General features: G+C 39.7%; 2 protein-coding genes across 4 annotated transcripts in view; one reads left to right on the plus strand and one right to left on the minus strand.

The window, feature by feature from the left end:
* Positions 1–1,414: 1,414 nt before the first annotated feature.
* ZCRB1 (zinc finger CCHC-type and RNA binding motif containing 1) lies at positions 1,415–13,393 on the minus strand. Its single transcript, XM_086748186.1, has 8 exons — positions 13,319–13,393; positions 7,987–8,074; positions 7,787–7,815; positions 4,491–4,602; positions 4,299–4,406; positions 3,342–3,451; positions 3,163–3,238; positions 1,415–2,068 (listed from the first exon to the last, which is right to left on the minus strand). The coding sequence occupies exons 2-8, from the start codon at positions 8,068–8,070 to the stop codon at positions 1,937–1,939; spliced, it is 651 nt and encodes a 216-aa protein (XP_086604312.1). The 5' UTR covers positions 8,071–8,074; positions 13,319–13,393; the 3' UTR covers positions 1,415–1,936.
* Positions 13,394–13,533: 140 nt separating this feature from the next.
* PPHLN1 (periphilin 1) overlaps positions 13,534–15,106 on the plus strand; it is a 76,479-nt gene continuing 74,906 nt past the window's right edge. For all 3 annotated transcript variants that reach the window (XM_086748200.1, XM_086748208.1, XM_086748218.1), the window contains exon 1: positions 13,534–13,599. The gene's annotated coding sequence lies outside the window, so the exon portion shown is untranslated. The remainder of the gene's footprint in view (positions 13,600–15,106) is intronic.

A 15,106-nucleotide genomic window follows, 5' to 3' on the forward strand; every position in this document is an offset into this window, starting at 1 on the left:
GGCAGCAAGATTTCCTTCCTCAGCAGAGTTCAGAACTCCTCAGTCTTCATTATTACACACACAATGTACAGTGATTTGCATTTATTAACACTAACTTACACCTGGCACTTAAGCACTCAGCTACTCAGTATCAAGAGATCTTTCCAAAATTCAGTAAAGGAAGCTTCAGTTTAAATATATAGTACTTTCAGCAGAAAGTCACAAGCTAAGTCTTAAAAACATTCTTTGCATTACTGAATCCAAGACCTTCCTATATATAAAGCCCAGCATTTCTCCCCATTCTGTGGCTTAAGCAGTTTGTACAGAAAAATCTTTTACTTTATTATCTTATTCTTGTTTCTGAATTGTGAAAGTAGCAACAAAAGACCCTAGAAGGATGTTCTGAATGTGACTGCTTTATATGAGCTTGGGGGGTGTGTGTGTGTACGTGTGTGTCTTTGCTTTGCACTAGTTACATATTTGAATGCAAATTGGTATTTATTAAGAATACATAATAGTATATTTGGATTTACATTTTCTATATTTGGAAGAAAACCAAGTCCTTATGAGCAACAGGAAGAGATAAAAATAGAAACAGAGGCCAGCTGGTCTCTTCTTCCAAGTGTGAAAGTGTTTTATACTGTGCCTCCTAAAAATGAGAAGTTTGACTACACAAAGTTGCCAATATAAAAGGGTTACCACCATCACCTTGTGTTTGTGGTTTTGGGAGTGATCACTGCTGCAGAGCTTTGTACTGTTCTCCCTATGTGTCTATGAAGCTTCTTAGGAGAATATGACTAGAACCCTACAGAGATTTAAGGATGGAGACCCTATTTAGAAGACCAGAATAGCTTTAGGTCCAAATAGGCACCAACACCTTTTGCTTAGAGACCATGACAGTTCCAAGTATACATGAAAGTTGATTTTTAAACATGTAGGAAACTTTGTGACTTTTGGATTTTGCCAACAGGTTCAGATCCCTGAGAAAACAGGACTGTGATCCATGTTAGATACAAGAATATTTTAAACCCCATGCATTATCAGAATTGCCATGTTAGGCACCCAAACTACAGTCAGGAGAAACAGTGCAGTATAAGCCCTTATCACAGCAAGAGACTTTCAATATCAGATTAGAGCATATTAAAATATATGTGTATTCCCATTTTTAAAGCATACAACCGTTCTCATTTTTAACGCAAGAGCAACAGAACTGTCACTCTTAAAAAAAATATGAAGTATGTTTCAAGATTGAACTAATCTCATCACTTTTAACTTGCATTTCCTATGAAGCCTATATTGTATACAGGCTATACAATACTATGAAGTGTACAGCAAGTTACTAAAACTGTGCATAAACAGAAGATCAACATCTTAATATCATTCTGGAAAACAGACAGATATATTGTTTAATATAAAATGATTTCACAGACCAAGCTGATGTGACAGTAATTTATTATATTACTGCATGAAGAGTTCAAAGACTAGTACAATGCTTAAGGCTGAAATTCAACCCTATGCAGAAGATTCATATACTACTAAAATATTGCTAAAGCACTGCTTCCAAACAGACAATAAACAAACTGATATATAAAGTGGTACTAAAAGTGATCCTAAGGAGAGCTCCTCTTAGGAAAAAAATCTTGGGAAATTCTCTTATGAAAGATTTCACTCCCAGCGTCTGGCTCTAGATACTAAGTGCAAGAAGCATTCTCCCAGATATTTTTCTGGATTTAAGTGTAAAAACGCACGGTTTTCTTAACAAACTGCCTTGAAAGGTGAAGTTTTGAGAGAGAGAGAGATATCAAAAGATGGGAGGTTTGGCGGGCAGGGTAGAACTACAACATGATTTTCAGTAAGTGTCTTCAACACCAAGACAAACCTGTATTACAGATAACTTTGTAGCACTTTACAAAATGTACACTATACATATTATATATGCATATAAAACAGCATTATTTCAATCACTAAGTTCTTCCTCATCACTGAAATAAGCACTTTTCTTGATCCGTGGACGTTTTGAATCATCTGACATTGAAGATTCCCCTGCAGGCTGCGTCCATCTTTGTTGTTCTTCCTCAATTTTGGCTTGCTAAAATGGAAGAAGAAAAATTATTAGCTAGGATTATGAAAAATTAAGATGCTTTACAAATAATAATAATGCTAATTATTAATATGCATTGAAATCTAAAGGTTAAAATAGATGCTTTACTGGGAAACATGCTATATCAGTTAAAAATTTTTGGATGGTGAGAGAAATGGGAATGTCTCCTGGCTTGTTAACATTCATAGGCTTTACTTCCAATTGTGGAGTTTTCCAAGTGTGTGTGTGTAGCGGGATAATTGTACTTATTTCCATCATTATTTTGGACTACATCATGGAAAGGTTGTGCATTCATTACAGTCTGATTCAGGACAGTTATAATAGAAATTCCGAGGGTTTGTTTTTTGGGGCTTGGTTTTTTTTTTTTTTTTTTTGTTTATTTGTTTGTTTGGTTTTTTTGGGGGGAGGGATAGGGGCACACAGAGGACAGCTGAGGACTAGGGAGATATAAAATTTGAACATCAGTTCAGGCTTGCTCCATGTAGTGAAGCAAAACCCCCTAAAGACATATTAAAGAAGACAGTAATACAGCTGTCAGACTATTTATCTACATAACAAAAAACGCATTAAATATGTTTTGAGAGGAAAGTTCTATTAAAGATTGCCATGAACTACATTATGCAAAGAAGTGCTCCAGAAATAGATGTTGTTCAAGGATATTCTAGTGAGTGAGGGCAGAAGATGTCCTTGATCATGTATAGATGACTATTTTTCTGGCTGCTCAGTTAACAGGTTTAAGAGGTATTTGTGGACAAAAGAGCTAATGGAGCATCACAGCAGAGATGACAGGAAACTAAACAGCAAAGGAGCTCAGAGGAAAGAAAGGATTGCAATGCAAAAAAACACAGCAACAGTGAAACAGTTAAAAAAACAACCAAACAAAAAAAATCCCCCAAAACTGAACATGCTTGCAGTATGAAGAACCCAACTATAGCCACCAACCACTGTCAGGCAAGAGGGACCCTAGTGCTACAGAATGGGCAGACCTGCAGATTTATCTTAGAGCTTTTGAAAAACAGCTTACAAAAGGAAGTAGAGTTGTATTTAAACAATAATAAACATGCAACACTTGAATTTTGTACCTGAAAAGCTATGGCTTGGCTGAGGCTATCTAGTGCAGGGTCTTCTCCTTCCTCTTCACTTTCTTCTTCCTCCTCACTTCATTGTGCAGAGAGAGAAAAATACATAAATATTTATTTTAAGTGTTCAGTATGAAAAAGCTCCCTAAAAGAAGTATTAGCATGTAAATAAATATACATACATTTCTTCTGGCTCAACTATTTTCTTTCTCTTCTTCTTTTCCTTTTTTTTTGGTGGCTCCCGCTCTCCTAGCATATTTTTAGGACAAGCATAACTTAAGTGTCCTGCTTCCTTGGAGAAAAATAAATATTGCTTAACAGAAACCATTACAAACAACTATATGTTGAAACATATCATGAGGATAGTTAATGTAAGACAGTTCACAGGGAAAAAAATGGAAGCAATTAGTAAGATAAATGGAATGCTGAATTAGCACACAGAAGACAAACTCTTCTCTATAAGCTTGCCATGGTAACGAAAAGATTGGTGGTGATATGCATGTTTAACTGCAAAGAGAGAACAAGCTATGAGCAAAGTAGATTTTCTTTGGCTGCTGCAAGAGCTGAATAGACTACAGCACAGTTTATGTTCAAGACAAGATATAAACTTCAGCATTAACAGTTTAAGAAATGCGAGTGTCAACATTTTTGCTCTCAAAAGTGTTATGAATATAAATCAAGTTCATATTTGATTTTAAATACTATCCAAATCTCAATCTCCTATTTTATTATATTAATAAAAAATGAGGGATTGTTTAAAATTTAAAACACACTTATTCTGTGTAAAAACAGTTGTTTCCAACATTTATTCTACTGTCAACTATACAATGAACTTCCAAATATACAGCAAAAGCAAGTATACTGAAGCAAAGATTAGGAGGTTTTTCTTCTCATACAGCTTTATACTGATACTCAGCTCTCTCTGCTCATCAGCACATTAAGCAGCAATTATAAGCACATCTGTCCCCACCCCCAAACAAAAGACAAAAGGGGTATTATCATTCTTGAAAATGGTACAACTGCTATGGAAGTTGATAGTATCAACAGAAAAAAATATTTTAGAACCATGGGCAGGATAAGCAATGGTCAAACTGAAGAAAAAAGCTGGAATATAGTAGTTCATTTTTGGTTTTACTCACCCCACATTCGTAACACTTAGACTTATCAAAGTAGTTACGCCTGCGAATGAATTCTGCTGCTCTTCCATTATCAATGGCAATACTTGCTTTTATTACTCTTCCAAACAACTACAGCAAATTGGAAAAAAAAAAGGTAAATATTTTGGGGCTGTAAACCCAACCCTCCTACCATAACAACATTCCACAATTTACCTGTTTGTTATTAAGTGCCCGAGAACAGTTTTGTGCAGATTCTTTATCCAAAAACAAAATAAAGGCAACTCCTTTGCTCTTCCTGGTGTCTTTGTCTTTCATAATTGTAACTCTGAAAACATATAACCACATCATTGATACACTAAAATTACTTTAGATAGATTTTTCTCCTTAAAAGATCTCAGTGGGATGTTAGCTTTGTTATATAGCAAAAAGGAAATAAAGTATAATTAACAACAGAAAGGCTCATTAAACAGAAATTCAAAGGAACAGCTAACCAGGTGATGTGCTTCCAAGGTAGAGTGGAGATTATTTTTAAAATTATATGGTGTCTTTCTGGGTCCAATATCATTCTTTATTCCCTTGGATGACTTGAAGAACAGAGAACATACACTAAATTTGCAGACAACCTAACTAGAGGGAACTACACATACTGGAGGTGAAATAAAAATTCAGGAGTAATCTCGACCATTGCTATCACTGCTGAAAAACACAGTGTATTGAACTGCATCCAAACAGAGAATTCTATGTTTCTGTAGGACTAACCAGCTAAAAAAATTCATGACAGGAAAAAAGAAGTATATGCAGTATTATTCTACAAATATCTCCAACTGAAATCCAAGAAGGTCATGGATACATGTGTTATTTTACACGACATACAAAGTTAAATCTTCAGTTTAACATTGGAATCAACAGCTCCAGTGGCACATTGAGAAATTCAAGATTTAGACCCATGAAAAACAACAAACAAAGAAAAAGAACGACAAGAAGTGAAGGGTGGGGTGAGCCCACATAACCTCAATTCTTTCAATCTTAATGTCAATTGTATTTAAGCCTAAAATAAAAACAGTGGGAAACAGGATGCCAGTCTGCATGTACATGAAAACAAAAGCACATGCTAAAAGGTAGGGAATAAACACCTCCAAGATTCAGCCATAAGGCAAGCCAAAATGCTAGGAACTAATAGGACATTTTAAAAAAAAAAAACGCAAACTCTGCTTCAATGCAGAAGGCCTACTAGAGAACCTGTATAAGTAACAGATGACCTATACAGTCAAAAGTGTATAAAATAAAAGCTCAGTAAAGAAAGCTCAATTTTCCCCCAAATACATGCACAAAAAGATAACAGATTAGAAAACTTTTCTAACAAAGCTTCTTGGACAAGGACATGTCCAATTGAATGCACTGAGTTGAAGTGTCAATAAAACTGACTTTAGAACATTTCTATTAGTTCTTTTGCCAAGTTACTCCTCCAAGAGTTGACGAATCCTAATATGACTGTCAGACTTGTAATTGGGATATTGAACATACGAGTTAATAACACAAGCATAGAAATAAACAAGTGTGACAAATCTTTAAAAAGTCAGCAACTTCTTGGAGCCCTAGAAAGCCTGATTTTTCTCTGAACAAACTGAGCTGAAATCGTAATAGTCAGGTTATACCGGGGTGAGAAATGCAGTACAGAAGAAGTCAGCATGATTTTGCTGACACACTGCAAAAAAAGAAGCCTGTTAAAGCTTATTTAATTAAGTTAAAGCTGACCTAGATGACATCGCAAAGCTTTCTGCAAAGTGTTTTAAAGTCCCTGAACAAAGACTCTACAGAAATCAAGCTAATATTTGAAAAGAGTTTTCTCAAGAATTAATAACTAGTTACAAATAGGAAAACTGATCCTTGTTAGCCTCAGTTTCACAGCGAAATGGGAGTACCACTAGAATTCCACAATATCTGCACTGTTTATTGTCAGAGATCAGCTTGCAAAGGGGCACACCAGAAAAAAAAAAAAAAATCATGGCAGTATTTTACACATGGTATTCTGCAACTCTTTTTTGCATTTGGTTTAACTTCTGGCAGTGACTAGACAAAATGTCAGGAAAAAACAGGTATCAGTAAGAGAATTTTTTGCAAAACATACAGGTGGGGGAAAACAGTAACTATGCAGACAGATTTGCAAGTTCTCAATTAGCTGCTTTCACACAGGATGCAGTGCAGGATTTCTTCTGCACAGGCATCTGAAGATACCATTTCTGTTGTCTATGACAGTCAAAAAAAGTAAATAAAATACCATAAACTATTAATAAAGGACAAAAGAGAGAATGCTGCTATGCCATCTTTAAAATAAGCAATGTCTCATACAGCCAATACTTTATACAATTCTCATTCTCCTATCGAACAAGTTCAAAGGACAAGACAGTAAGAGACCCCTACCCCCAAACACACAGAGTATAGGTACAACAGATACCAGGGAGGTCAGAAGTTCAAATTTATGGAGGACAGGCCGCTGAATGGATATTAAACACCAGCGTTACTACAACCTTTGCCCAGGATTTTTCTAAATCGGAAGTTCAACAATGAACTAAAATAGGTCAGACACCTCACCCTGGAAACAGAGAGACTGTAGATGCCCAGTTGTACTGGTCACTACATGTCTGTCAGAGCCCTACATAATGGTTTCCTCTCAGTCAATTTAAAAAATGTTTTTCTAAAGTTGTAATTTGGCTTTTCCTGCTATTTGTCACCTTAAACACACTCCTGAAACTTCCAGAACTTTGAATTTGGCTCTGTATCTTACAGGTTATTACAGCAGCTACTAAAAGTTAGTGCAGATATTTGCTAGTGTAGGGTTGAAAATCAAAGTCTTGAGTCTTCTTATTCTGACCACTTAAAAAATACAGAAACAAAACAAAACAGCAAGTTCCATACTGTGGCATTTATTTCTATAATTTGAACATAGAAACAGATATTCTCAAGTACTGTTCTTGAATACCCCACATATTAAAAGCCGTTACTGCATAGTCTTATGCCTCATCGTAAGTATAATACTAAGTAGTCACAATGACAAGTCCCTCTAGAACCACAAATAGAGAAATTGTACCTTGCAATTGTGGGAACTGTTTGTGGGAATTGTGACATCTAGTTCACATAAGCAGAAGCTCCCACTTCTACACTTACAGACTTGTGTCCCAGGTGGTGTTCGGGGGAAGTGGAACAACACTTTGTAGAATAATATTGTTTCCACTATTTCAGATAGAAGACCATTGGTATATAACAACATTCTACTTGCTCTTAAGAAGTGGTTAGCAAAACCTGTCCCCAACAAAAATATTCTTACATTATGCATGTAAGTGCAAGAACTTCCAGTTATTAAATTTATACTTTATTAAAAATGAACAGGACTTCAATAGTTCCACATTCATACTTAAATTATAAAAAGCACAAGACTTTCAAGTGAAGGAAAGACATTAAGTATTTAAAATGAAAGCTACAGAAATAGCAGGCCATATCAGGTCACTTACTTGACAACTTTCCCATACTTTGAAAATATCTGAAATATAAAACAAAATAAAGAGATTTAACAACAGACAATCACATTTCATTAGTCAAAAATTTATCAAGACAATCTTTTCTAAGTAAGACATATATATCAGTATTGTATTTACACTAAAAAATGTTGTCAACACCTTTAATCTGCACAACACAGCTCTTAAAAACTTACCCTATATAGATCGTTGTTTGTCAAAGCAAAGGGTAAATTGGACACGTACACTGTACTTTTGCTTGGTGCCAACCCACCACTCATTTTTCTGATGAAAGGAGAGAGAAGAGTTAAATTGTATTCAACAGAACCATCAATTATAAAACCGCTAGAAGACTTTCAAAAAGTTGTTTTTCAAAACTACACCAGATAGTCATGATAAGGTTGCAGGAAACCATAGCTTTCATTTCCTTTTCATTATTTTATATGAAATTAGTGTATGCTTTCATGTGCTACAGAAGACATACATTCCTTCCCCCTCCCCTGGATCCAAAGCATGTTTTTGCTGTATGCAAGTCAATTTTTAAATCATGAAAGAGGGACTTTTGACAAGGGCGTGCAGAGATAGGACAAAGGGTAATGGCTTTAGACTGGAAGAGGGTAAATTTAGATGAGATATAAGGAAGAAATTCTGTACTGTGATGGTGGTAAGGCACTGGAACAGGTTGCCCAGAGAAGTTGTGGATGCCCCATCCCTGGAAGCGTTCAAGGCCAGGTTGGATGGGACTTTGAGCGACTTGGTCTAGTGGAAGGTGTTCCTGCCCAGGGCAGGGGACTTGGAACTAAATGATCTTTAAGGTCCCTTACAACCCAAAACATTCTATGATTCTACGAAAAACCAGACAACTTAGTGCACTTAAAAGAAGCCTCTGCTGATTTGTGCAGTAAAGAAAGGTTTAGGTCCAGAAAGAAACAAGTAATCTCCATTTATTAAACATTCTGGCCAATATGAGAAACTAATGACCTTTGTTCAAGTAGCTGCATGTTCTGATTCTTTATACAAGTTTCAGTTCACCTGCATTCAACATAGAATAAACCACATTCATTTAAGCGGGGAAGGGGAAGCTTCTCTAAAGCAGAGTCCTAATTGTTGGGGGGAAAAACTGCATTGCCTTTAAAATGTATCTCAGCTGCGCAAGCAGCAAGCATTTCCTCTTGCTCAGGCTCCTGCACTGCTCTGGAACTGCAAGCGTCCAGAGCCGACCATAGATGCCATTTCCTCTAGAGGCACTCCCCCTCCTCCTGATTAAGCAGCTTTATACTGGCAGGAATCAGGGAAATCTCAAAGCCATTTTCATTGCCAATCTCTTTTAAGCTCTTGAAAGTAAGTAGGCAAGAACATGCCTAGAAACAATTAAAAAACTTTGTTATAACTGCATACACATCATTCAATACTATGTAAAGAGGAACTAAACGAACTTGAAAAATAACAGCTTATGTTTTTCCTCACATTCGGATTTTAAATGGTGCTAAAGTCTATTGAAAACACTTCTTCACTCCAATCCATTCTGTACCAATGCTTTGGCCCAAGAGCTAAGAAAGTAAAATTTAAGATCAGAATAAAGCACAACCTTTATGAGAGGGCACACCAAATAGTACAGCAAAAACATTCCCCACACAATCCAATTACTACCCACTTACGCAGTTTCCTGCAGCCTTATTCTTGCTTCTTGGCACCCCTAGCTGATCTCTAACTGAGGATCAAGCCATTTCTTCAGCAAAACCAAGTAATTCTTAAAAAACAGACAAAAGCTGATGAGGGGATAAAATAAACTGAAGTATTAAAAATCAACAGCCGTCATGGTATGCATAGTTTCTTAGGGGACTTTTCGGGTAGTGAGTCTGAGCAGATTGCTTGGCCAATTGCCAACAAAGCAACTAATATCACACTGTAATCCGGCTGTGGTTATTTTCTGGCATTTCATGATTCAGTCATGTCACCTGACATTCCCAACAGACACTGAATATCCAAGTGTTTGGTTCTCTTTCCTGACATGCTTACTGTATCACAGTTCCTTTGAGTGGCAGTTTCCAAGTGACTGAATTTTGAGTTCTTCCACGTTTAGAGACTGTATTTTTTGGCATGAGCAGAAATGGCAACATAAAGGTTAAGCAAATGAAAACAGAATAAATTTGCAATAAAGGCCACACATTGCATCTGGTGTTATGCAGACTGGATTCATTATCCCAAATTCCTTGCTGCTTGGCATTAGTATCCTTGACAAGCCTAACCAGACTGACTTGGCAATACGCCACACGAATAGATGGCCTGAAGTGCAGTTATCCAGATGTACCGTGGATACAAAGGATCCGGTAAGAGCTACCCCAGCGCTGCATGATGGTATGCTGCCAATGCTCATACACGGCAACAGCAGAGGAGAAAACAGCAGAGGTGAGCCTCACGTGGGTGTAGATAGTAATTTAACTCTGCCTAAAGGACAAGAGAAGCTAGAGCACCTTGTAACAGGAGACCAAGCAGGCCCTGTGTTAATGAACAGACACCAGTGAGGATGGCACAACTGGAAAGCAATCAGCTTGCGTGTTTTGCAACACCGCAGCGCAATGCTCCAAAGAAAAGGTGATAAGTCATGTGAAGATTACTAGGTCGATACGAAATTATTAATGAATGCAAGCTACAGAACTGCCATTTTCAGATGTACGCTACTTTTTCCAGAAGCAAGCCGGAAGAGTCGCACTCTGGGGCACTGGCTGCCAGATAGCTAAGGCTGAGCTTTGCTTCTAGTGCCCTGGACAAATTTAAGCGAAATAGTCTTGCTGCACTGAGTGCCCAAATACTCTTAGCAATTGGTATTGTTTAGGACTATTACGCCAAGATTTCTTACTTTTAATGTTTGACTCACCAGACAGCCACAATTTTAATAAAAGAAGAAGTACAGTAACTGTAAGGCTATCACCATGCTCATGTTCAAGATAGCAAAGGTTCAAATTTGCCACTCCAGGAAATAATATTTCCCCAGATCTGCAGGAGGGCTTCCCCTTCTAAATACTAAGGGGTCATTGGGATAGTTTACTATTTAGTTTACTAAATATCTTACTTAAGCCAGTAGATACACTGAGAGGTTTGCAGAATAGGACCACTTGGGCCATTTATCTTATCTACTAAAAAGCCTCGTTGTCCTTTCTAAGTCCTCTGCAGAACATTCAAACATGATATTTTATCAAAAGTAATCTTTCAAAAAGCTTGAGTAGGTTAACATGCGGATTTCTGGTTATCTGTTGTGAATACCACGGTATAAATGCAGTTTTAGATCCAATTACTGGCACAATTCTTCCCACCCTCATAAACCTTAACAAAATACCACATGTATCAATTTTAACCCTGCCTTAACAAATCCGTTAGTCCTTTTACTTTTTTTTTAAATCACCATGTAGCCCCTAAGGGGATACCAAGTGCCAACACCATATGAATAGCTTCCACCTCGCCTTCATTTATGGATACCAACCATGCCATACCAGCTTCACATTTATTGGACTGACATTTTCTAGGCTGGGGGGAGGACAGGGAGTAAAAAAAAAAAGCCAATTCTAGTTGTAACCTAACTCTCTGGGTGAGATGCATCTCGTCTGGAGGCTCATTGTTACAAGGCTCAGAGTCCTTTTACTTCAGCAATTTTCTAACTTCATAGAACTGTCCAACATGAGTTTAACATTTTCATCACATTCTCTTTCCTTGATCACCAGTCTCTCTGCTTTATAGGTTTTCACTTCATAGGCTGACAAAAGACAAAACAAAACAACAAACCCCAAACCATCTGAGCTTTCTACTTGCTACGGGGACTCACCCGAGTGTCATGCACAACGTGGCTTCACTATCCTGCTAGATCTGCCCGACAAATCAAAACATTTTTGTTTTATATGGAATACTTTTACAGGGCTTCCCTGATCTTCAAGGTATTACCTGATTACCTAACTTCAAAGCATCAGCTGGAAGCCTGTACATAATCTCCATGGGGTTGAGCACAACTCCCATTAATGTAATAGCCTGTTTGTAATATTAATGCATTCTTAATTTATAATTTTCACATATTAACTTTCAGGATGAGATTGTCTCTCATTACTATGACTTGTTGAATTAAATATTTTTTGTCTTTTCCAATAACTTGAACTAAAAGAAGTCATTCTTCGACAAGAGCCATCTGTCAGTAATTATTAAGTCTCCTACAAAATATATTGGGTACATGAGTATGTTCTGCTGGAATCCAATATGCTTAATGCTACATGTGTCACTCATGTTGAGAACATCACAAGAGAAGACAATGACTAATTCCAGTAATTGGCTTTTCTACTTTGTCCCAGAACACATAAAGACACCACCAAAATAGTTCAGATGCCTCTGAAGCATCAATTGGAGTCTGCATTTACTAATATTTTCATTACTTAACATCAGCATTTCAATTTAAGCACAAACTTGTTTGTTTGTTTTTAAGTACACAGCAGCAAGATCAGATTTGTTATTTAATCAACTAAAGTACGTATTAATGATTTGTTGGTAAGTTGCTCAAGACACACTCACTCAGGCCAGCTAATTTGAGTTCTTCTACCTTCATCCTTAAACCACCATATTTTATTTCTGATTTAACAGTATCAACAGAGCTTAGACCCAAATCAACAAACTATTAGTTGTGGCAGGAGCTCAGCTCAAGCTTATAATCAGAACTGTGGTACAGGAGGAAACGGAACCTATGTTCTCCTTGGTCCCAGACAAGGATATTAACAACTTGCTACAATCCTGTCCTACACAAGGGGCACATAATAAGCTATCAGAGTAGAATCTGGTTTGTCTCTACATAGTCCCTTAAATTGTACAAGACAAATATTAAATAGGATCAGAACTGGGTAAATAAAGTTGACACTATTAGCAGAAGGAGTACAAGCGTCTTTCAACGTCACCAAGCCAAAGATGTACTCAAAAAGGATCCACGGTCTGCATCAAGCTACTCTCACATACCAATCTAGCTACAACAACTTTGGGACAACATGACTGGGCGACCAGGCTGCCAGCAGGGACTACATTAAGAGCCCTAAGAACAGATTCTTTTAAAATGCATTTCCAGCATAGTCAAGATGTGAGAAGAGCTGCTTGGTTCAATCGCACCTAGTCCCACCCAGAACTTCATCAGGTAACTTAAGGACACTGCTTCCTCCTCAAAACCCCAGCTGAGACAAGCAATTCAGTTTCAGAGCTCAGCACCTGCAAACCAACGTTAAGGCCAGAGAACCACAGGCTACTCACAAACCTCCCCCGGCTGTAGGAAAGCCTTCCGCTGCGAGCAGCGCCACCCTGCCGCTCCCCCACACAGCGCAGCCCCCCCACCAGCTCTCCGCCACGGAAGCCCCCTCCTTACAACCACCAAAGCCCGCAGCGAGGGGAGCAGCCTCCCCGCCTCTAAAACATGAGCTCCGGCCGCCACCCAACCGCGGCGGGGGCGGGGGGTGGCGGAAGGCCGGGGCTCATCCGCGCACCCATTCCTCCCAAGAGGACGCGGCCTACCCGTCGCGGCGGGGCTCAGCCCGCCCGGGCGTCCATGGTGCGACGCGACACCAGACGAGGTGGAGGTGCAGGCCCCGGAGGGGACGGGACACCCCGCAGACCGCTCCCGGCGCGGCGGCGCTCTTCCGCTGACGCGCGGTCCCCGGCCAATAGACCGTGGCGACGGTGGAAGGCAGGCGGGTGTTTCCGTTAACGCCTGGGAAGCGCCGGAAGCGGCGGTGCGGGCGCTCACCGGGGGAGCTGTCTGCCTGCCGCGCCGCGGGAGCCAGAGGAGCAGGCGGGTGAGCGGCGGGGGCGGGTGGCGGCTGCTTGTGCCCGCGCCTGCGGAGCGCGGTCGGTCGCCGAGCCGGTTGCTTGGCCTCCCTGTCCCGCGGAGCGAGGGCGACCCTCGGTCGTGTCAGAGCCGGTCGCGTGGCCGGCGGCGGGTTTGCCGTTAGGCTGCCGTGTGAGGCCGTTGCGGGGGGGGTGGTGCTGCCGGCAAGTGCTGGGGTGGTCGCTGAGGCGTCCTGGCAGCCGGCATCCCCCGGGGAGGGGTTTGGGGTGGTGAGGGAGCTCTTCCAGCACCTGCGGGGACCCCCTGTCTTGGGGCAGGATCCTTCATTTCCCCGGGTTTGCCAGAGTTTGGGGGGAACGGCAGTGGCGGGAGGGATGGCCTCCTCTGGGCGGGCCCCCGCTGTGCCAGCGCCGGGGGTGACTTCTGGAAGCTGTTTTTCTAAACCTTGTCTTTTAAACTTTTTTAAAACTCATGCGTGGCAGAAGATTTTGATGTCCAGTTTAATTTGTGGTTTTGTTTTGACAAGAAGGGTGCTCCTACTTCTGCGTACTTCTGCAAGTTCTTTTAAACTTTAATAAAAAAGTAATGAATGTCTGGAGGCTGTATAAATCCCGCTGTAAGCACTTCCAGTGGGGTGTCTTGTGAGTATGACAGTGCAGCATCAGTATCTTTATGTTTCTAGAGGGATAAATAAGACATGAGTGTGTCACTCCGCTCACTTTCTTAAAGTGCTAGAATAAATCTTTATGCTTAGCTTAACAATAGGGTGTCCTGTAATATATTTAAAGTCTTTATTAGTATTTAAACACTCCAAATCTGCACTCCATGGTTCTGTTCTCACTCGTACTCCGTAAGTAGGCTCTTTACCATGCGTTAGAGTTTTCATGGATAGTATTATAATAATAGTTTGAGGTGTCTGGGACTTCAAGGGAATGGGGACTTCTCTGTTTGTGTGAGAAATACACAAAAAGATGTGGAAACCCACAGAATCTGTGCAAGCAATGAGTAGGATTTCATACATTGATTTGCCCTGGGTGAAATATTCAGAGCTGGTCGGTGCTTTCAAGCGTAACCATTGAAAGCACTGAAGTTTTGACCGGTTGTGATAACTGTATGGTGAGCTGACATATCTTGTTGTCAGAATGTTTGTGCTGCGAGACGGAAAGGCATGGTGGAGGTGGTGATCCGTACAGTTTGCACTGACGTTGCTAGCATAGCGGCCCTGTTGCAGCCTGGTAGAATATTCTTTTTGTAGCGTTGACACTGATGAAGGATGGGATGTTGGTAACTGCAGGTGTTCAGGCAAAGATAAGTGCTAATACATCAGTCATTGTATTAATATAACCCCCAACGCATTGCTTCCATTTCTCTTGCTCCCAGTGATATATTAGAATGATGTGGTAAGAAAACGGAACCAGTGGGATTACAAATTCTCGTCAGAGTGCTGCTGCTGTTAGCAATTTTATTCAGCTTACACATTTCTGGCCCTTTTCCCTTTTGAGATGGGAGTTAAT

This window comes from Chlamydotis macqueenii, chromosome 1, assembly GCF_036417535.1.
Source record: "Chlamydotis macqueenii isolate bChlMac1 chromosome 1, bChlMac1.mat, whole genome shotgun sequence".
In the NCBI taxonomy this organism is placed as follows: domain Eukaryota; kingdom Metazoa; phylum Chordata; class Aves; order Otidiformes; family Otididae; genus Chlamydotis; species Chlamydotis macqueenii.